The 23251-nt window shown below is 46.5% G+C and overlaps 1 protein-coding gene across 1 annotated transcript in view; it reads right to left on the bottom strand.

Moving 5' to 3' along the window:
* Nucleotides 1–6430: 6430 nt before the first annotated feature.
* Nucleotides 6431–23251, bottom strand: part of LOC128847366 (uncharacterized) — a 32079-nt gene continuing 15258 nt past the window's right edge. The window contains exons 13-19 of the mRNA XM_054046755.1: nt 22747–23213; nt 19159–19254; nt 13544–13774; nt 13184–13206; nt 12658–12773; nt 8419–8478; nt 6431–7528 (exon numbers count right to left, since the gene is read on the bottom strand). Of these exons, the coding sequence (XP_053902730.1) occupies nt 7011–7528; nt 8419–8478; nt 12658–12773; nt 13184–13206; nt 13544–13774; nt 19159–19254; nt 22747–23213 (1511 nt within the window). The 3' untranslated portion in view covers nt 6431–7010. The remainder of the gene's footprint in view (nt 7529–8418; nt 8479–12657; nt 12774–13183; nt 13207–13543; nt 13775–19158; nt 19255–22746; nt 23214–23251) is intronic.

Below are 23251 nucleotides of genomic sequence, written 5' to 3'. Positions count from 1 at the left end.
AAAATTTCTAAAGGAACAATTTTCCTGTCAGAAAAATGTCATGCCATTTTGTTCAAATCAAAACTTTGCATGGGAATGTGTCCACTTGGATGATTTTTCAGTGAAGCATTTCTATAAGGTTTGTGACGCTGTATGGAATATGTGGGACACTTTCTCAAATTGTTGATACCAAAATTATAAAAGTGCAATGATCTTACCAGATATACCCTGTAAGGTATCAGTGGAAAAGTTTTATAATTTGCCAAATAGGATAAGCACGTTTATATGTTTGTATCATCTTTGTATCGTGAGGTATGAGTGTGTGTGATGTATCTATATTTCAAGCTTGTGCTGTGTTTCTGTGTGACACCTCAGACAGATTGGTATCAGCACCAATTAGCCTGTTCCATGGCCCATCAAGGGTCATCAGCTGTACAATGGATCCATTGAAAGAAACCAGGGGCTACACCTGATGAATCAGCGAGTCTTGTATTGGCATGGCTATGGAAGAGAACTCTAAAGCTGGGTCTACACTACCCGCCTGAATCGGCAGGTAGAAATCAACCTCTCGGGGATCGATTTATACAATCGATCCGCGAATCGACGCTCTTACTCCACCAGCGGAGGTGGGAGTAAGCGCCGTCGACGGGAAGCTGCAGAGGTCGATTTTGCCGCCGTCCCTACAGCAGGTAAGTCAGCTGCGATACGTCGAAGTCAGCTACGCTATTCGCGTAGCTGAATTTGCGTATCTTAAATCGACACCCCCCCCGTAGTGTAGATGTAGCCTTAGGCTTTTCCATGGCATGTGCTGTAAAGCTTGTGTTTGGGACACAGGAAGTACAAGCCACATGGCAAAAAGAATATAAAAAAAAAGATGCATCATCTCCATTTTGTCTTCAATAATACTGCTTCCTACCTTTCAAGCAACTTCTCTACAAACTGAAGCTCTGAACAACGGATTGAATGATACATCCAAGCTTCAGATGTGTTCCAGAGGGATTTTACAAGCCGGCAAAATCACCAATACTGCTAAGAACCTGACATATGGACTTTGAAGTCTTATGTATGTACCTGATAGCTTTACCATTTAACAACTCTCTCCTTGTTCTTTCCTTTTCTTTTATAATAAACCTTTAGTTTTACACACTCAAGGATTGGCTGGCAGCCTGGTATTTTGGGTAAGATCCAAACTAATACTGACCTGGCAATGTGACTGACCCTTTGGGGTTCAGAAGAACATTTTCTATAGTGAGCAGAGTTTCAAATAACTTCTCACTGTACTGGACCTAGGTGCTGATTGGGAGCCAGAGAACTGGAATGCAATGAAGGGGGCTGTGTGAGTTCTTTTTTTCAGCTTCTTGCTAACCAGTGTGGGGGATCAGGAGCACAGTTTGTGACTGGTTGGTGAGTCTAACTTCAGTATTATCCACCAGTTATAGGAGAAACTCTTCTCCTTTTGCAACCTGCTCTGACTTTGGAATTTTCAACGTGGGCTACCCCAGACACCCCGGGTCACAAGGTTAAAATGTTCCCTTTTGTTTTTTCAGTTTGAAACAACTTTGTTTCAAAGTTTATTTCACATTACATTATCAACTGTAATACACAATGAAAAAGTCAAAATCAGACTAGAACTGTACAATTTTGCTGAAATGAAACATTTCAATTCACCCCAAATTATTAATGTGTATTTAGTGTTTTTGTTTTCATTCTGATTCAGTACAAAATATAAAAATGGAATTTCCCACAAAAAGGACATTCTGGTTCCTGACCCGCTCCAATGCAAAGCACCAATTCCTTCTACATGGTACTAGACACATCCAGCACACAAGCCACATAGACAGCAACATGTAAAGACCTGTGACTGAACTCCCATACCCACCTCTCTAGCTACTCCTTTGCACCTCCTTCAGTGAGACAGCCATGGAATCCTTTCCAGTAACTACACTGTGCAGATCTGGTCACCCCATCTCAAAAAAGATGTATTGGAATTAGAAAAGGTACAGAAAAGGGCGACAAAAATGATTAGGGGTATGGAACAGCTTCTGTATGAACACAAGTTAATAAAACAGGGACTTTTCAGCTTGGAAAAGAGACGACTAAGGGGGATATGATTGAGGTCTATAAAATCATGACGGGTGTGGAGAAAATAAATAAGGAAGTGTTATTTACTCCTTCTCATAACACAAGAACACAAGATCATCAAATGATCCATTCCCTGTTGCCCATTCCTAGATTCTGGCAAACAGAGGCTAGGGACACCAACCCTGCCCATCCTGGCTAATAGCCATTGATGGACGTATCGTCCAGGTACTTATCTAGTTCTATTTTTAACCCTGTTATAGTCTTGGCCTGCACAACATCCTCTGGCACAAGAACACAAGAACAGTGGTCACCAAATGAAATTAATAGATATCAGGTTTGAAACAAACAAATTATTTCTTCACAGAACACACTGTCAAACTGTGGAACTCTTTGCCAGAGGATGTTTTGAAGGCCAAGACTATAACAGGGTTAAAAAAAGAACTAGATAAATACCTGGATGATACGTCCATCAATGGCTATTAGCCAGGACGGGCAGGGTTGGTGTCCCTAGCCTCTGTTTGCCAGAATCTAGGAATGGGCGACAGGGAATGGATCACTTGATGATTCCCTGTTCTGTTCATTCCTTCTGGGCACCTGGCATTGGCCACTGTCGGAAGACAGGATACTGGGCTAGATGGAACTTTCGTCTGACCCAGTATCGCTGTTCTTATGTTCTTAAGAAGCCTGGGACCCACAGTCACTGCAGCAGCTATGATTCACTGAGAGCAGAGCCAAACCCGGCCCAGAGCTGGCCTGCCAGGAGGCAGGGAATCCCTGAACCAATCATTCCAGAGACTCTGTGTAGCCAGCTCCTCCAAAGAGATACACCGAGCCTCTCTCCACTGTCTGATTGGCGCTCCCTATCCAGTGATGAGCTGCCAAAATATTAACAACCAGTTCCCTCCTCCTCACCCCACAAGGGGGTCATGCCCCCAGGACTCCTGTCCCATCCAACTCCCCACGTTTCTTGACATCCCCATCCCCGGGACCCCTGCCCCATCCACCCCCCTTCCCTGTCCCCTAACTGCCCCCTGCCGCCCCATCCCACCCCTCCTGTCATTCCTGATGGCCCCCCGGGACATCTGCCCCATCCAACCACCCCTTCTTTCTGTCCTGACTGCCCCTGGAACCCCTGCCCCGACTGCCCCCCACCGCCCCATCCAACACCCCTGCTCCTTCCTGACTGCCCCCCCAGGACCCTTGCCCCATTCAATTCCCCTTTTCCCTGCCCTCTGACCGCTCCGAGTCCCAACCCTAATCCACCCCCCCGCCCCCCTTACCGCGCCGCCCAGAGATGAGGGCCGCGTCGCCCGGAGTCGGGGCCGGGGGCTAGGCCGGAGTCAGGGGCTGGACCGGAGTCGGGGCCGGGAGCCAGGCCGGAGCCGCTGGCTGGCCCGAAGTCAGGGGTCCACCCGGAGCTGCGGGCCGGAGTCAGGGGCCGGGGGCTGGAGCCGCGGGCTGGCCCAAAGGTGGGGGCTGGCCTAGAGCCGCGCCACCCGGAGTCAGGGCCGGGGCTGCCCAGAGCCGTGCGGAGCCTGAAGCCCTCCTCGTGCCCCCCCCCACCCCGTCCCAGCTCACCTGCAGGAAGCTGCTGCTTCCTTCTCAGCCCTCTCAGGCTTCCCGCGCGAACATCTGATTCGCGGGAAGCTGGGAGGGGGAGCCGGAGCCAGGTGAGCTGGGCCTGGGGGCAGGGCAGGGCAGGGAGCTGCTGGAGTTTTTGTTAAATTTAAAAGCTCTTTTAGAACCAGAACAACCAGTTCTAATAGGGCTTCTAAATTTAACAACCGGCTCCAGCTCACCACTGTCCCTATCACATCTCCTGGCCTAAAGTTGTAGGGTGTTCAGGGGGGATCTCAAAAACACAATTCAAATCCTGTAGCAGAACCTTAGAGAGGAACTTTGCAGTTCAGTGTGGTTTGCATTTGTTTTGTTTTCGTTTGGTTTTTTGGTGATTCTTTAAAAAATCTTTGTCTGTGGGGAACCGTCCCAGATGGCCAGGCTTGGGTTGCCAGAGGCTGTGCATTTTGGGGAGCTGAGTTGCATCTGGCATAGACAAGCCCATTTCATGCTACAGGCAGGTACTGGGGCGGTGTCTCATAAACCTAGGAGCGTCATACTGTTCAGCCATCTTGTTTTAAGAGCATTACCATGGTCAATGGGAAACAGAGATGTACCCACTGCAGGGGCTGCCGCAGAGTCCTTCAGATATTTATAGCTCATTGGAAGGGAGACAGTGATTGGTGGGTCTCTGGCACAGTGTGTGTCAAGTCCCTCTCTGGAGATTGGCCTCAGACATAAAGGAAATTCCTCCTGAAGCTCAAAGGGTGGGGATGTGTGCTGTGAACCGTGGAGACCATACTACAAACCCTGCTGCTGTGGGAGTGAGTATTGAGTGGTTCCATTTGATATATATTTTAGGTTTTTTTAATAGTTTATTTAATTACCACAATAATAAAAACCATTATAATCTGTCAAAGGCGCCAACTTTTCCAGGCGCCGGTGGGTGCTCGCCCCCGGTCCCAGCCCCAGCCCCACCCCGCCCCCTCCTGCCCATGCCCCGCCCCCTTCCCAACCCCTTCCCCAAAGTCCCCGCCCCACTCCATCCCTCCCTGCCCCTATTGGACCCCTTCCCCAACTCCCCGCCCCGGGACCGACTCTTCCCCAAGCGCGTCGCATTCCCCACCCCCCCAGCGCTTGCCGCCGCAAATCAGCTGTTTCACGGCAAGAAGCGTTGGGAGGGAGGGGGGAGAAGCAGAGCCTCGGCGTGTGCTCAGGGGAGGAGGCGGGGCGGAGGTGAGCTGGCGCGAGGGGGGGGAGCTGTCGGTGGGTGCAGAGCACCCACCAATTTTTCCCCATGGGTGCTCCAGCTCCGGAGCACCCACGGAGTCAGCGCCTATGGGTGCTGGTGTGATGTGCCATAAAATCCAGGTGTTCCAGATTGTAAACATCTGTCACACAGTTTGGTTGCTGGTGTCACACACAGGCAAGGTTGGAAGTTGAGAAATAAAATGATCCAACCAGCTCTCTACAGAGCACAGCTGAACAATTCCTGACATACATGCACATGACCCAGAGTGCAGGATGGAGAGCAACATATCACAGTAAGGTCCAGGCTATCATCATTGTGACATACACAGATATCCTCACTGGTGTTGGATTCACACAACAAATTTATGCAGGGAATCCCATGTCTCCCATGTCTCCCTTCAAAAATCACATCTGGGAAATTAAAGGGAAACAGACAAGAAGAATGTTTTATATATTTCAAGTATCAGAGGGGTAGCCGTGTTAGTCTGAATCTGTAAAAAGCAACAGAGGGTCCTGTGGCACTTTAAGACTAACAGAAGTATTGGGAGCATAAACTTTCGTGGGTAAGAACCTCACTCAGTCTTGCATCTGAAGAAGTGAGGTTCTTACCCACGAAAGCTTATGCTCCCAATACTTCTGTTAGTCTTAAAGGTGCCACAGGACCCTCTGTTGCTTTTTATATATTTCATTTACTTTAAGTAAATATCAGGCTTAAAAGGAGCGGAGAGGGAACTTTCATAACCAGAACACATGGTAAAAACATCCACAAATGTGAAGTGTTTTGCCCTGAAAGGTACCTAAGTAGATGGGGTGGAATTAATGTTATAGTTTCACTTTCAGAAACATTTTATAGATCTCTATCTCCCTCTCATGTTCTCTTTCTTTTTCACTTTTTTTTTCATTTCATCCAGTTTTACACAGCGTTTTATTTAGCACTCATTTCCCATCTGTTTATTTCTCTGAGTCTCCCTAACTCTTCTCTAATCCATGTCACTGATCATTTCAACGCAGGTGCCCAGTTCTCTCTGCTGAATTTATCACCTCCCCTGTCCATGCCCGCTGAGGTTTTTCCTTCTCAGGATTGTTTTGCTTTCAGGCTTCTCATTTCAGTCCGTCCCATCCCCCCCACTCCCCATTTTCCCCAGTCTTCTCTCCTTACTCTTGTTTTATTTTATTTTCACCTTCTCCCATTTCATTTCTTCTCTCCCTTCTGGTTAAACCTGCCCTGTACCTGACTCCCCTCCCCACAGCCACCTCTTCTTCATCCAGCTGACATCTCCCCACTCCACAACTCCTTTCCTCCCGGAGCATCTCTTCCCTGGTGGCCTGTAGGTCATATTCTCCAGGGCCTGGGTCTCCCTCTCCAAGGCTCCTGGCTGGTGCTGAGCCTCGAGCTTCCCCCAAGGCCTCAAATTAGAATTAATTAATTCTGTGTCCCTGGCACCCCAAAATCTGCCTGTCCCCAGCTCAGGTGTGAGTACTACCCCCCTGCCCAGCCCTCACCTCTGCCTGTCCCCAGCCCAGCTGTTAATTCTACCCCCAAACCCCACATCACTTCTGCCCCCAGCCCCTCCTTCAGTTCTGACCCTGCAGCCCCCACCTCTGCCCCTCAGGGCCCCTCTGCTCCTCCTGCAGCTCCAGGGGCTCTTCCCCCTCCCCCTCCCATCGCTGGTGCTACAGGGAGAGCAGGGGGAGGAGCTTCCTGGTGACACTGAGACTGGGCCAGAGGCTGGGTAGATGGGAGTCCTCCAGCATCTTAGAGATTACGATGACTGTGGCTAGAAAAGCCCATATTTTCATGGCTGTTTCTCCCCTCCCCCTCTCCATTGTCTCAGTGGCACTGTCTGACCCAGGATCCTGAGTCCTCCTGGACCATAGAGGACAGTGACTAAGAGGCTGCACAATCCCTGGAGTAGTGAGATTGGCTTCTCCATTTCAATCACTTCCTGCTTTCTATGGTTTGACAGTCCCCAGAGACCATCCCCACCCCACCCCCACTGAGCACACAGAGTCATAGAGACTGTGCAGTAGAAAGTCTGCAGGAAGACAGGAGTCCTCCAGGGTCATAGAGAATATGGTTTCTGAAGTTTGCAGGGCTGATTTCAGGATACCTAGGTTTATTTCGATGCCCCCGCCCTGTCTCAGGCACACAATCTGAGCCCAGATCCTGGTCCCAGCACTTGGAGCCAGGGTTGGATTCTCTCCCCGGGAACAGACCCCAGCAGGAAAGTGAAGATCGGGGCCTCGTCATCAGCATTGATAAATGTTACCTGCCCCCGGTCACAGTCCAGACAAACCCAGATCCTGCTGGGGAACCGGCTCAGGGGCAGGGGGGTCACAGGGGAAGTGAGTGCTTGGAAGTGACTCCCCCACTGCCCCACAGCCCAGATCCCCCCCTCAGGGCTACGACTGATCTGTCCCTTTCTCCTCACAGACTCTCTGGCCACCCCCACAGCCCAGCATCGCCCAGCAACCACTTCCACCTCCCAGCAGTGTCTCCCCGAGGTGAATCCCTCCCAGCCCAGCACACAGGGCTCAGTGTCAAATCTCTCAAGGTTCTTGGGTAGATCCTGCCCTGTGTTTCCCCGTCTCACACTTTTCCAGTCCTCAGACAGGACGAGTTCTGGATGAGCCGTGTCTGGATCCAGAGTCACATTTGCTGGGGAGAGAGAGAATCAGAGCGTGAGGGGCAGTGCTCAGCCCTGGGGGAGGCTGGGACCATTTCTCACACTCCCCAGCAGCCCTGTCCTGACTGGGACACTCCTGGATCTCAGGGAGCTGCCTCTGTCCTGGGCACCTGGGACCGAGCAGAGATGTTACTGCAGTTCCTCAGTCTGTTTAATGGGACCCACTTCATTAGTTTCTCCTTTAATGCAGAGGCTTCAGCTCCCAGCTCCATTCCCAGCATTAGAGACACAGCAAGGAAGGTGTCAAAATCTTTTAGTGAGGCAGGAGCACAGGAGACAGGTAACAGCTTTTAACCCCTGAAGCAACCTCCCTCCCCAATGCAGCCTCCACTTCCAGGCCAGGGAACAGAGAGGAAGGTGCAGCATTGGGGAAGAGCTGCTTAAGACTAGAAAGTAGGAGGTGGCATTGGGTGGGGTAGCCCCATCCCCAGCCCAGAGAGAAGGGAGGAGCTGCCAACATCAGAGGGAGAGCATCTCCTCAATCAAGGAAGCAGTGAGCAGCTCCAATAGGAGAGCCCAGCCCAGCCCAAAGTAAAGGCAGGATATTGGAGAAGAGCAATGGGGAGACCCCCTGCATCAGGGTCAAGCAGAGGGATGTGTCAGCCCTCAGGGCAGAGAGCTCTGTTTGGATGCTGCTCAGGGAGAGTTCATCAGCTTGGGCATGAACTGAGCACTAAGGAAACTGTCAGGAGTGTTTGTGTGACTTCAGCTTGGGATCTCCTCACTGTTCAGTGGGTTTATTTATAGGGCTGTGTGTCATGGCTGCTGTCGGTGTGGTTGGTAATTTTAGCTACTCTCTCATGAAGATGTTTTCACTGGAATTTTCTCACAATTTAAAGACAATCTCCACCTGCAAACTCACCCTGTCTAAATGTTCCTAGGGATTCCCCTCTTCTTGTCTCCAGTGCAAACGGCAGAGTGTCTGGAGGGCGAAAGGATAAGAGAGGTGAGATTTCATATTTATAAAAGCATTCCTATTCTGAACTCCTAAAACTGTGTTTTAATTATGAGAGAGAAACAGACAGAGAGGCCCAGAGACACACTCAGATATCCTCTCATATTTGGTCATCTCTTAGCAATGGACCCAATATCTTTACAGCCTCACATCCATCTCAGGACACACAATCTGTAAGTGAGATTTTCTTTTCTCCTCCTCATCCCCTCCCACCCTTCAGACTCCAGTTAGTTTGTCTCATTCACTTACTGCCTTTTGTCATAACCTAGACCCAGATCATACAAAGACTTTGACATGAAAGTAACGTTACCCAGTTTGGTCCCTTTGACACTAACGGGATGTTTAGAGTTTGTGAAATCCTGGCTCTATTTGTAAGCTGGTGGGTCTGTTTACTCAGTGTCTCTACAGAGAGCAGCACGATGGGGCCCTCGTCCTCCATAGGCAGAAACAGGAATAATAATAAAATCATTTTATAAATGTGGAAATTGAGGTGGGGAAAGGTTGATTCAATGCGCCAGATTCACTCCTGTGTGTGACACTCTGACACCCCAATATTCACAACTGTCATGTAATTAGGATATATTTTATACAAAGTATGTCTTATGAGGTATCATTCTAAAAGACGTGATGTGCTAGACATTAATATCTCCTTGGATTGTATGTGCTATCGTCGTGTGTGCAGTTATAAAGTTTGGTTATGTATGTGTTATGGAAACATGTTGTGAGGTTGAAAACACCCACCAGCAGCCTTTCAGGTACAACAGTAAAAAGGCCAACCAATGTTAATGGCTTATTGAGGGAATGCACACAAGCACAAGGATTACCCCAGGAACTGTGTACAATAGAAACCTCTCAGAGATAGCACTACACAATGTGAACTGTTTGACCCAGGTGACAGCAAAAGAACTTTCCAGCAAGTGGGGAGAAGATATAAAAGGGGGACAATGACATCATGAGGGTATCTCACTCTCCCTGCAACAACACACCTGGACACATCTGAGGGGTAAGGACTGAACTGTTGTAAGTGATAGTCCAAGAATAGAAGGAACTAGCCTGTGTATGAAAACCTGGGAAAGCCAAGGCAACTTGTGCCTTAAGAATCTGCCAGCCTGTTTATCACTCAGGGTGAGGATTTGCTCATTTATATCCTACCTATCTAGTGTGTTAAGCTCAGTTTGCGGTTTTTGTTTATTTACTAAGGTAATCTGCTTTGATCTGTTTGCTAACCCTTATAATAACTTAAAATCTATCTTTTGTAGTTAATAAACTTGTTTTGTTTATTCTTAAACCCAGTTTGTGGAATTCATAATTGGTTGCAAAAATTGGAGAACACTTCAATCTCCCTGGACATTCAATAACAGATTTAAAAGTAGCCATCCTTCAACAAAAAAAACTTCAAAAACAGACTTCAAAGAGAAACTGCAGAGCTACAATTCATTTGCAAACTTAACACCATTAATTCAGGCTTGAATAGGGACTGGGAGTGGCTGGCTCACTACCAAAGCAATTTTCCCTCTCTTGGTATTGACACTTCCTCACCAATTATTGGGAGTGGACTACATCCACCCTGACTGAATTGGCCTTCAGCACTAGTTCTCCACTTGTGAGGTAACTCCCTTCTCTTCATGTGCCAATATATATTTATGCCTGTATCTGCAATTTTCACTTCATGCATCTGAAGAAGTGGGGTTTTTACCCACGAAAGCTTATGCCCAAATAAATCTGTTAGTCTTTAAGGTGCCACCGGACTTCTTGCTGTTTTCCTCCACACTTAGGGAGGGAGCAAATTTCATGAGCTTACGCTGCAGTTTTCTGTGTAGCGAAAGACAATACAATTTTGGGTTTCCACCCTAGAAGGGGTGTGCATTTGAGCACTGGGCAATTCCCTACCTGTGTGTGTACTGGAGGAGGCTTGAGGGCCTGGCACAGCAGGATAGGGTGAGGGAGCCCAGGCTGGTGGAACGAGCAGGCTCAGTGGGACCCCAGTACTTCAGGTGGCACCCCAGAGTGGGGGGCAACCCGTCACAGTGGCGCAGGGTCATGTGCACAGCTTTTTGCTCTGGGACACTGGTGGTGATTTTAAGTGAGTTTTAAGTGTGTTGGCTGGAGGAAAGACCAGTTTGTTATTTTCTGATTGCTTATTTCAGGCAAGGGAAGTAGGGGCAGAAAAGCAGGAAAATGAGTGATAGTGCAACAGTTGCAAAATTGGAGCTCTGCAGATTGCAGGCAGCAGAAAACGAAAAAGAGCACAAAAGACGTATGGAATTACAGTTTCTGCAGATGGAGGCAGAAGCACCAGGCAAAAAGCTGAGAGACAAAGAAATGGAGGTCCAGAAGCAACCCATGGAGGAGAAGGAAAAAGTGAGACAGCATAAACTGGCCTTAATTGAGAGGCAGAACCAGAACCCCACACCAGGGGGCCCCACCTCTTCCAAAATCCACAAATGGGAGCGATTGGGTCCTGTCTACAGTGCAACTGGGGACACTGCTGAATTTTTCATCACCTTTGAGAGGCTGGGTGTGCTGCATGAGATTCCTGATGAGCACTTTGGTTGCAAAGCTGTCTGGGAGAGCTCTGGATATATTCAATAAGATGCCAGTGGGTGACACTTCCAATTATGGTAAATTCAAGAAAATAGTTTTAAAACAGTTTACGATTACTCCTGAAACCTGCAGAGTAAAATTTAGAAGCCTCAAGAGAGGGGCTGGAATGAGTAATGTGGCATATGTAAACCAAATCTGAGATTAACTGGCTAAGTGGGTAAGGGGGAAAGGTATTTCAGGCTTTGAAGAAATGTGTAATGTCCCTCTATCCCTGCCCACCCCCTCCCTCTTCCTCCCACCTTCACCAGCCCCACCCCATTCCCAGCCCTCTCAGGAACACGCCTTGTGCCTGCAGCCGCTGGGGAGGAGGCACAAGGGGCTCCTGTGCTGGAGGAATCACTCACCATGTGGGAGGGGCTTTCTCCTTCCTTGCAGCCCATTTGAACCAGACTAGCTGCCACACGGGACCAGAGCCCAGTGATGGGCTAGGTCCAGCTTTAACAAGTGGACTTTAATTTACAGTCCTGATCTTTAGGTACCCGGGGCCTGGTTCTCAGAGGGGTTGAGCACCTGCAGCTCCCACTGACTCCACCTGCAGATGTGGAGGCTGCACAGCTCTGGAGCACCTGCCCTGCAGCTCCCTAGTTGGGCGAGAGAAACTCAGGTGTCCCAAATTAGGCCATTTTTCGTAAATATGGGCCTTAATGTTGTGACGTTTGGTAAGTCCTGAATTAATGGGAGACATCTTGATGTCTAGGCCCCTGCTACATATGTCTACTTTCCACTAGTTGTTATGTTCAGAATTGAGAATTGGTACAAGGGTCATGCATAAGTTTGGACAGACTGAGATTATGCGTTTATACTGACTGGCTTGGCTTTGGCCTGGTTATCCGTTTGCTTGACATAAGGGAAATGCTGCCTTAAAAGACCTTGTTATTAAGTGATGTGTTCATAAGTTGCTATGTGGGACAAAGAGATGTTTTGACCACACAATGTGCTTAAAGACAACAGACACCCAAAATGTAGTGCCAAGGACTAGTTAGCAAAGTCCAAAAATCCCCATACAGAGACAAAGGTCAAAGTGACCTGTGCATAATCGGTGGTAATAAACCAATCAGAAAAGAGAATAATAACATGGAACTGGCTGGGATAGCAAAAGCCCTGAAAATTAAAAAGTTCATGCATGTGTATCCTATGAGCTATATAAGATACTTAATAGTCATAACACTCATAGAGGATTGGAAAAGAACTAAAAAATATATTAGCTGGATGTGTATATATGTCAGTCATTGTAAGGGTAATGACCGCTTCATAGGAGAAATCCACCGCGACGCACCTATGTCCCAGGAGAAGGCAACTGGCCAGTACGTCTTTCGGTATGTCTGTCATTTCTTACTTTCATTGTAATTGAAGGCATCCTTTTGGTACAAACAAAAGTTTCAGTTAATGAACCTGAGTGACTTGGACTCCAAGTGTGTGGCATTCTCATCCAACAATTAAAGAGAAGCATAATCTAATTATGAACCAATTGACCAGAGTCATTCTCCTCCAACAGTCTCAGAGGCTCATCCCAATTTCCCATTCTAGATCCCTTCTAGGTACCTTTGAACTTCCTCAGAGTCTCCATTAGAGCAACAGTTTTCTGGGAGAAATCACTGAGTCTGTTATCCTGTTTAGGAGAAATCTCCAGTGGCTGCTGGAACTTTCCTTTCTCACACCTGGACAGAAACAATGTCACATGGTTATATTTCATTTAGTGACTCATTATAAGTTCTTGCTAGTGAGATGCTGCTCTAAGGGGCTGGGAGTTAGAGTTCCTGGTAACCAGGGACCCAGCAGTGACAGGCCCATATTCCATCCCCACAATCCTGAGGAAGTCAGCCCCCAGGGATGTGACATCTCTGGACAATACTTGACGTCAGTCTTCCCCACTGTATGGGAAATTCCAGAGTCTTCTGTAGAAGGGTGAAAACCTCAGGATTAAGTTTATTAGACAGATTTGTATCCAACATGTGACCTTCCCCACACATTTTGCTGTAGAGCCCCTGTGAGATGCGGTGCTAATATCATCTCCAAACTCTTTCCCAGCATTGTGAAGTGTGAGGGGGAGTGAGAGAGAGACACGTACCTGCTCAGGGTGCTTCTGACATCCTAGAAGAGAGAGAGAGAGAGAGAGAGAGAGAGAGAGAGAGAGAGTATTTCAGTCCCACCTGACACACACTTAACATTCCCAAGAAGGGATTTTGCAAGTATGGGGAAAAGAGGCTCTGCCCTGGCTCCAGGGCCACGTGTTCGCTGAGCTTATGGGGCTTTTCCATCTCTAATATCAATGTGTCTGTCACTCTGCAATGTACAATAGTCATTCACATGTCAGGAATGCACACGCTGAGTTACACTGAGATCTCTGACTGCTGGAACCCAGTGCTTATACTTTAGCAGCTGTCCTGTCCCTGTGTGGGGATCCTGGATGTTTCTCACTCAGTCTCACCTGCAGGAATTCACTCGCTGGCTTCTGACACTTCCCCTCCAGCTCACTGATCAGCTCACTGAGATGGGAAATCTGCTTGGAGAGTTTAGTGGCATTTTCATTCTGTATTTTCTCAATCTCCTTGTCCAGCTTTTCCAGCTGAGCCAGCAGGAGCCGCTCTTGTTCCTCCAGGAAGTGCCGCAGTTGCTGAAATTCAGACACAATCTTCTGCCTCTCGGTTTGTGTCTTTCTCTGTAAACAAAAATAGGAAAAGGGCTGGTCAGAATATGGCTGAAACCTGGGGTCCCTTCACAGAGTGCTGAGCAGGGCTGGATTACCCAATAGACAGACTAACCTTGTGCTTAGGGCACCAGCAAAGCAGGGGGCACCAAAAAAATGAGATTTTTTTTTTGAAAAAATTTGATGTTTGATCTTTCAAAAAAAGCATTGAAGTAGTCATCATGGGAAAAATCAGAACTTTCTTAGATTTCCTTACACTCCACTACACGCTCTTCCCCCGTTTTTCTGTTCTCTTTTCATTACTTATCCCCACCTAAACCAGGGGGGCTTCCTACTAACGTAGATCAAAATAATGCGAGGAAATCAGATCCTGTCATGTATTGCAATAAATTTATGTTTTATTATTGATATATTCTTCTGAGTTATATGTACTTGATTCATTTTTTCTTTCTTATATATATATTATATGTACATAAAAATAGTGTACATTGTGTAATTTGTTGTTGTTTTTTTAAGTTCACATAACTGAGATAAGGGGCAGGATGGAACATAACCAACTGAGTGGAGCACAGAAACATAAACTGGCGGAAGAAAAGAAACAAAAAATTAGTGAAATTTTCCAAAACCTTCCAAAGCTGACATCATTTTTCAAAGCAAATCCATCAGAAGCAACATCTTCTCTCAGTAGCACAGACATCGTTCCAAAACCTGTAGGTGTTTCAGAGATTGACCCTTCTTCTATTGGTGAAACTAACACCATTCCAGAACATGTGGATGTGTCAGAGACTTAACTTATCATCCTACTCCTGGTGGTAAAACAGACATTGTTCTAGAAGGTGTGGATGTGTCAAAGACTGAACCTCCTCATGCTGTAAATAATAGAAAAGATCCTGGTATGTGGGTTGATTTCAGTACCGATGATGTAACTTACTGGATAGATCCTGGACCAAATGACTGTCAACACCACACTGGGCCATTTGAGAAATCACATTGGACTTTTACCAATGGCAAACTAACAAGATATTGTCCACAAAAAATATTTTTCGGCATGAAAGTGAATGATGGGAAATATACTCGAAAATGGCTACTGTATTCACCATCAACAGGGTCTGTGTACTGTTTTGTTTGCAAACTTTTTGCATATAAACCTTCAACATCCCGGTTTGCTGCAGATGGATTTAGTGACTGGCGGAATACTGTTTTAATTGAACAACATGAAAATAGCACCACTCAGGGATTCAATGTTGACATATTTAAATCGAAGACAGGGCTTTGGATTGACACAAAAATTGGAAGAACAAATTAAAGGGGAGCGCGAATACTGGCAACATGTCTTGCAGAGTGTTATAGCTGTTATTCAGACATTAACTGAACATGGCCTGCCTTTCCGGGGATCAAATGACACATTTGGAGCATTGCAGAATGGAAATTTCTTGGGATTGTTGGAGCTTGTGGCTCAGTTTGACCCATTTTTAGCAGGCCATATCTCAAAATATGGGAATGCTGGCAAAGGTAACCCATCATACTTATCCAAGACAATATGTGATGAACTCATTGGTCTAATGAGTGACAAAGTTCATTCAGCTATTGTGGATGAAATAAGTACTGCTGGGTACTTCAGTTTATCTGTTGACTCTACACCTGATCTTTCACATATTGATCAATTGAGTATTGTACTAAGATATGTGTCTCCCACAGATGGAAAACCAGTTGAACGATTTATAACATTCCTCAATTTGAAAAGCCACACTGGTGAAGAAATGGCAAATCGAGTACTGCATTTTCTGTGCCAAGTTTGCAAAATAGATTTCTCAAAGTGCAGAGGTCAATCTTATGACAACACTGCCAACATGTCAGGGTGTTATCAAGGAACGCAGAAGAAGCTTTTAGAACAGAACAAATATGCCATATTCATACCACGTGCTGCACACTCTCTCAATCTTGTTGCCTGCAGTGCTGTTGATTGTTGTCCCGTGGCAGTAAGGTTTTTCTCAACAGTCCAGTTACTTTATACATTTTTCTCTGCCTCAACACACCGATGGGCAGTTCTTAAAACATATTTGGGCAATGATCGTGTGTTGAAATCTCTTTCTAATATTCAGTGGGAGGCACATGCAGTGGCAACAAGTGCAATTCTGGAGTCCTTCTCAAAGATTGTGGATGCATTAGAAAGTATAGCTGAAGACCAATCACAAAAGGGAGAAACTATATGAGAGGCAGAAAACATTGCGAACAAGATGCAAGAACTAGAGTTTGTATTCATGTTGACCAAGTGGAATTAAATTTTACAACACTTTTACCACACAAGTCAAGCTTTTCAAGAAAAAGAATTGGATTTGAAAACATGTGCAGACCTCTGTCAATCATTAGCAGCCACTTACACACTTTGAGGAATGATTGCAAAAGATTTGAAGACATATCAAAAGATATCTTGCCTGATACTAACTACAAAGAAACCCAGTCCCTCAAGTGAATCAGGAAAAAACAAGCAAATGATAGCAGTGCAACAGAAACAACGTTGAATCCTAGAGACAAATTTCGCGTATCTAATTACTACATAATTATAATTGATACACTTGAAGCTCATATGAAGAGGAGAGGTGAGATTTTCTTTTCTAAACAATATGAACTTATCTGACAAACAATATTCACAAGGTTCCCAAAAGCTAGTTGACTCATACCCTGTTGACTTGAACATGAATCTCTGTGGAGAAGTACGGCAGTTCCACTGTTATATGGCGCAAAGTTTAATGAAACAGGAAAAATGAAATTCAGTCACATTGATCTTCATAACATAATACTGAAAGACGGAATACAATGTGTATTTCCAAATGTAGAGATCGCACTACATATTTTAATAACATTTATGATTACTAACTGCTCCGCAGAATGCTCTTTTTCTCAGCTGAAAAGAATAACAAACCCTCAGAGAACAACAATGTGTCAGGACAGACTTGATTCACTTTCCCTATTGTGTATGGAAGCGGACATGCTTTGTCGAGTCAGCTTCGATGAATTTATCCAGAATTTTGCAATCAGAAAATCTAGAAAGAAGCTATTTTAATTTCAGCATACATGTAAGTTTTGTGTCATTTCAAAAAATAAAATTTTATTTTACGGTATAGTATTGTTTTTATTTTGAATTACATATGTGGGGGGCACCATAACCTTTTCAGAGCTTAGGGCCTCTAAAGGTCTTAATCCGGCCCTGGTGCTGAGTGTGCAGGAGGGAGAATTTCTTTGTAAATTCTAAATCACCTGACACTGAACAATATCCTGTGGTTACTAGAGAGAGGGTTTTCTCACACCTTTCAACGTTTCCATGTCTGACATGGATAGTGCATTATCGAGAGCCTCGGAGACGCAGATCCAAAGCAGCAGGGGGCAGGACTCAGCACTAAAGCTGGGGGACATTTTCTGCACTAACATTTTTTTCCAGGGAAAATACAGATTTGTCGACATTGAAATGTTTTATGAATTCCTGTCAATGTCACCAGTTGTTTTCTTACAAAAATAAATAAAGGAAAAATCAAAACATTTTCTTGTTCTTTTTTCCCCCAGGATTTTATAATGGTCTAAACGGAAACAAAACATCTTTGATTCCACCCATTTTTTTTTAATAGCCAGCCAGTGAAAAAGTTCTGGTATTTGCTGAGCCCTACTCACACCCACGTTAACAGAGACATGTGGGGAGAAAAAAAAGCAAATGAAACTATAACACAAAAAACTGCAGACTCAGGCAGAGAGCTCCGCATTGGATACATTCAGTTCACATTGGGAAAAATTTTATTACAGCCACAAAAGCTGGAAATTAAATCATTAATAGAAATGAAAATTTAGAATCCGAAGAGGATCATGTTGCCCTTTTCGGGCCCTCTGTATGGATGTGTGCACAGGTACACACTCACACGCACACCACACCGTATTTAAGGATCATGAAGCAGCAGACAAACGTTCACATTCCCAAAGGCCACAAAGCAATCATTCACAAGAGTGACATGTGAAGGAAGTAACCTGGAATAAAAGATAAACTGTAACTAAAGAAAAAAGAACAGGAGTACTTGTGGCACCTTAGAGACTAACAAATTTATTTCAGCATAAGCTTTCGTGGGCTACAGCCCACTTCTTCAGATGCATAGAATGGAACACACAGACAGAAGATAGAAGAACAGGAGTACTTGTGGCACCTTAGAGACTAACAAATTTATTAGAGCATAAGCTTTCGTGGACTACAGCCCACTTCTACATACAGGGAACATGAAAAGATGGAAGTAGGCATACCGACTGTAAGAGGCCAATCAATTGAGATGAGCTATCAGCAGTAGAAGAAAAAAAACCTTTGAAGTGATAATCAAGATGACTCATAGAAGGTATGAGGAGAACTTAGCATGGGGGGGAAAAAATTAATTAGTGTAATGACCCAACCATTCCCAGTCTCTGTTTCAACCTAAGTTAATTGTATCTAATTTGCATATTAATTCGAGTTCAGCAGTCTCTCTCTAGAGTCTGTTTTTGAAGTTTACTAAAAGAGTAACTAAAGAGAAACTGACTTAAGAAATAAGGAGGATGTGAGCTGTAGTGAAAATAAGAAAATCAACATATCTGGACAGCACCCTCAGGCATACAAGGGGAATGACAGGCCTGGAGAAATTGTCAGAGCACAAAAAGACTGTAAGCCAGAAGGGAGCGGAGGGATAGAACCCAACACGTCACACCCAGGAATACGTGGCTTTATTTAAGCTGGAACTCAGAACAGGAAACAAACTCAGAACAGGAAACAAAGCTCGCACAACAGGATTCATCAAGACAAAACTAAACATCCTCCAAACTCTGGGCTGACAGAGGCAGAGAACTGTGAAATGAGGAGTGAACATGTAACATGGGGGTTTGTTCTAATGGGTTGGATTTTCTAATTCAAAATTCTGTTATTTCATTCATGTTAATTGTTACCTATGCAGTGAGTTTAATTAAGGTAACAGTAGTTAATATGCAGTAGATAAGAATCGTGGTTCACATTAGTTTATGGCAGTGGTTTTCAACCTGTGGTCCGCAGAGCCAGACAATGTCTAAGAGGTTCGCAAAAGACTTAGACTGAAAACTGACTGAACAGAAATTAACTATACACACAATGGATTTTCCAAGGAGTCCACAACTCCATTTGAAATTTGCAAATGCAAAAAGGTTGATAACCACTCATTTATGATATAAGCCTAAGTAGTAATTCCTGCAAATTTATTTCTGCTTTACCCCCAACTGATTTCTGCTTTACCCCCAATTGATTGAGATAAAACACAATTTGGCCTCTAGATTGCCCCGGCCTCTCCTTATTGCTCTCATTCAGAACGCCCCTCCATCCGGCTCCTTACAACTGCAGGTTAATAACGACGGGCACCTACTAGATATTCCTGTTTTCTCTTCTCTCCGCTCACTTTACATCCCAGCAGCTTTTCTCTCTCTTCCCTCAGAGTCTGCAAATGGGCCTGAATCTTTTCCTGAAGAAACAGAAAATGATTTGAGTGGTGTTATTTTTAGTTTTAGGAGTGGGGGGAGGGGGCGGGCTTTTCCAACACAAACACTGCAGAGATGACTGGAGAATCCAGTAGGTTTATAATATCAGAGATATTAAGGAAGTGGAGTCGTATTAATAGACGCTGGGAGTGTTTTATTTTCAGACTCTTTGAAGTTGTTTGATCTTATTACTCCATTGATTTACACCAACAGGAAACTGGCATCACATACTTGGACCTGGCGAGTGGTGTGTGTCGAGGGGGGGTGTCACAACCTCAGGGGTTCCTCTGGGGAAGGCAGATCAGCACTGCATGTTGCTAACGCTGTTGCAAGCATTGTAAAGCATTTTGGGGAAGGTCAAAGGTGTGAGTGTAGAGTGGAAGATTCCTTTGCAGGCTGCGAGAGGCCAAAGGAGGAAGGAAAAAGAGAGCAGAGAACGGATTAACTGAACACTGCAGCTAGCAAGCTCAGTTGGACAATAAAACGCTGGCCCCAGTCCAAGGTCACAGTGCTAAGTGAGAAGTTTATCTCTCACCCAGCCACAGCCAGCCATAAAAAAAAGAAAAAGTACACTGAACCAGGGCTGCAAAAATAAAAAACACAGGCGAAACAACTAGGGGCGGGGGAGCAGAGCTTCGCGTCCTTTTGGGAAAGTGAGGAAGACCACAGAAAGCCAGTTTGGACTGGCACAAAGAGCACCAGGAACAGAGGTTGCAAAATGGAACACCCCCAAGGGAACCCAGGACTTAAAACCCTCCTAAGAGCTGGAGCAATTCGGAGATCACAGCGGACCCTGGATGACCTGTGCACACAGGACAGAACTCCCATCCACCCTTTCCCCTCTTCTTCTTACATTACACCCAGGCCTGGCCAGCCTCAGGTAGTAAGTGTGTGAGCATAAAAGTGGGTTAGGGCACTAATGTTTTCTTCCTTCCTCTAAGTAACATGGGGAGCACCCATGGCTCACCACCGTTATTTTATTATTTTATTAATAAAGCTTCACAACTTAGACACTTGGTGTGTTCTGTCATCTCCTCCCAAACAATCATGTGGCCTCAGCCTAATCACCTGATGCCTCAAGCAAATTGGTAACAAAAATCTGTCACAGAGGGAGTTCGTGGGGGTGGGGGATGGAGGAAAGAAGGAACTTAGTGGGCGGGGGGCCTCACGAGAGAGGAGGTGGAGGAGAGGAGGGACGCAGCGAGCGGTGGGGACCTCCAGAGAGGGGGCGTGGAGTGGAGGAGGCCTCGGGAAAGGGGCAGAGCAGGGATGGGAAGAAGTGGAACGCAAGTGGTGCCACCATGGCCCAAGAGTCCAGCAGCGGGTTGGTGGTGGCTGCGCCAGGGGAGGTTTAGGCTTAGCCTCCCCTAGCCTATTATACCTGCTGACTGTGGGAGACTTGGCTGTAGACTCCTCCTAGTGCCTGCTGCTACACAAGCACCTTAAACATTCCCTATAGAAAAGTGCGGGCACCTAAGTCTGCACCAGAAAAAATGGACAGGTTTGAAATCTGGAATGGTGGCCACCCATGATGACCTAAGTATCGCGATTGCCAGTGTATGCAAACACAACTCTCTTTAGGTGTCCCCCACTCCCACCCCCAGTTGTTTCTTTATCCACCTGCTGCAGATCATCTTAGACTCTGACTGTGAGCTCTCTTTGCCTGACTTGTCTGTACGGTGCCTCGCACAATGGGACCCTAATCCCTCACTGGGGCTCAGAGATGCTACTGTAATAGAAATCAGTACATTCTATTGATTACAAATTATTATTATTGTTATTAATGTCAACATGGAAACTTTATGGGCACTGAAATCTATGGCCAAAATTTCCAAACTGAAATTTTCAGGACTGGGACTCTCTCCCTGTGGGCTCAGGAGATGTGGAAGAGGGATGATGCTGGGTCACAGGGTGGCTGGCCCTATAAAGGTGGAGGGGTCTCTGCCCCACCTGTGATATAGCCAGTTCTCCTCCGCAGGTAGGGAAAATGGAGGAGTGGTGGCTGGGGGGGATCATGTGATTCAATCAGGCCTGGGGCTGGCAAAACAGAGGCCTATGGAGAGCCAGAGGTAGGAGGCCTGTGGAGAAGGCAGAGGAGGCCTTGGTGCTTCCGTGAGGGATAAGGCTGAACTCCAGACTGAAGTCCTGCAAGTCACTACTGAGAGAGCAGGGGTGTTACTGGCCACAAAAAGCCACTGTGGATTTTTTCTGGGAACCTCAGAGGGAAACTGAGGCAGAGCCCCAGGCCAGGAGGGAGCACTCTGGAGGCAATGACCCTGCACAAGGCTAACGGCATTTTGGGCTGTATAAGTAGGGGCATTGCCAGCAGATCGAGGGACATGATCATTCCCCTCTATTCTGAATTGGTGAGGCCTCATCTAGAATACTGTGTCCAGTTTTGGGCCCCACACTACAAGAAGGGTGTGGAAAAACTGGAAAGAGTCCAGCGGAGGGCAACAAAAATGATTAGGGGGCTGGAGCACATGACTTATGAGGAGAGGCTGAGGGAACTGGGATTGTTTAGTCTCCAGAAGAGAAGAATGAGGGGGGATTTGAACCTGAAGGGGGGTTCCAAAGAGGATGGAGCTCGGCTGTTCTCAGTGGTGGCAGATGACAGAAAAAGGAGCAATGGTCTCAAGTTGCAGTGGGGGAGGTCTAGGTTGGATATTAGGAAACACTATTTCACTAGGAGGGTGGTGAAGCACTGGAATGCGTTACCTAGGGAGGTGGTGGAATCTCCTTCCTTAGAGGTTTTTAAGGCCCGGTTTGACAAAGCCCTGGCTGGGATGATTTAGCTGGGAATTGGTCCTGCTTTGAGCAGGGGATTGGACTAGATGACCTCCTGAGGTCCCTTCCAACCCTGATATTCTATGATTCTATGATTGCTCTGCTGCCCCCTCCAACCCAGTCCCTGCTTCCTACATCAGACAGATTGGCTAGGCTCTGCAGAATGGGAGCTCCACTCCAGTCCCCTCCTACGTCTCATGAGGGAGGGTTCAGCGCAGCTCCCGCGGTTCCTGCCTGGGTGAGGAGCTCTGCAGGAAAATGATGAAGGGGATGTGGGCCAAGAGGGCAGCCCCAGCTACATCCTTCTGCTCCCTCAGCCCCAAGGACAGGAGCAGCACGGACATGGTGTTAATAGCTTTGGGAGATGGTGGAAGTGGGGAAGGACAGAGAAGGGGGGTCACTGCCCAGGACTCCACATACGGGGAGCAGGAGGAGTGGGGTGCGGGTTACTCACTCCCCCCACACTCCAGCATGTTAGCCTTAGCATATTTCTTTAAGGCCACACTTCTCCACCTGCACAAGCCTTTGGAGGATTCCCAGTTGCTGGGAAACCTACTTAGGCCTGAATTCTCTTGTTCCTCTCCAGTGCAGGCTCACTGTCTGGGGCTCAGGAAATCCCTCACGCTTGGGGAAGGTGAGTTTCCCAAGGCCTTATCTGGCTGTAAAAATAACATTTGGTCATTTCATACCTTGAATTCTTCGGCAGCTTCCTCTGCAGGAATGACGGTGTGATCTCTGTGCTGCTTGGATCTGTCACACACCAGGCAGATGGGGATTTCATCCTCTTTGCAGAACAGTTTTAGAGGCTCCTTGTGTTTCTCACACAGTCTCTCTGGTTCTGGTTCTTTCCCTGTCTGCAACCTGAGTTCTCTGGCTGCTTCCACAACATTCCTGAGCTGCCTGTTCAGCCTGAGGTTCCTCTGGGGAAAGAGCTTTCCGCATTCCGGGCAGGAGACGTCTGTATCGAATCCCTCCCAGCACTGGGTGATGCAGGCTCGGCAGAAACTGTGATCACAGTCTAGAGACACCGGATCTTTAAAATACTCCAGACAGAGGGTACAGGTGATTTCATCCTGGAGAGTTTTTGCTGGATGTGCAGCAGCCATGGCTTCTAGTGCAGGAAAGAGACCAGAGAGGAGTTTAGTTTCACTTCCTTCTGCTCAGAATGGGCTGGCTGAACTTTGCCTAGTCATT

Source organism: Malaclemys terrapin, chromosome 13 (genome assembly GCF_027887155.1).
Source record: "Malaclemys terrapin pileata isolate rMalTer1 chromosome 13, rMalTer1.hap1, whole genome shotgun sequence".
NCBI lineage: Eukaryota > Metazoa > Chordata > Testudines > Emydidae > Malaclemys > Malaclemys terrapin.
This window is presented reverse-complemented; position numbering and strand designations above follow the sequence as displayed.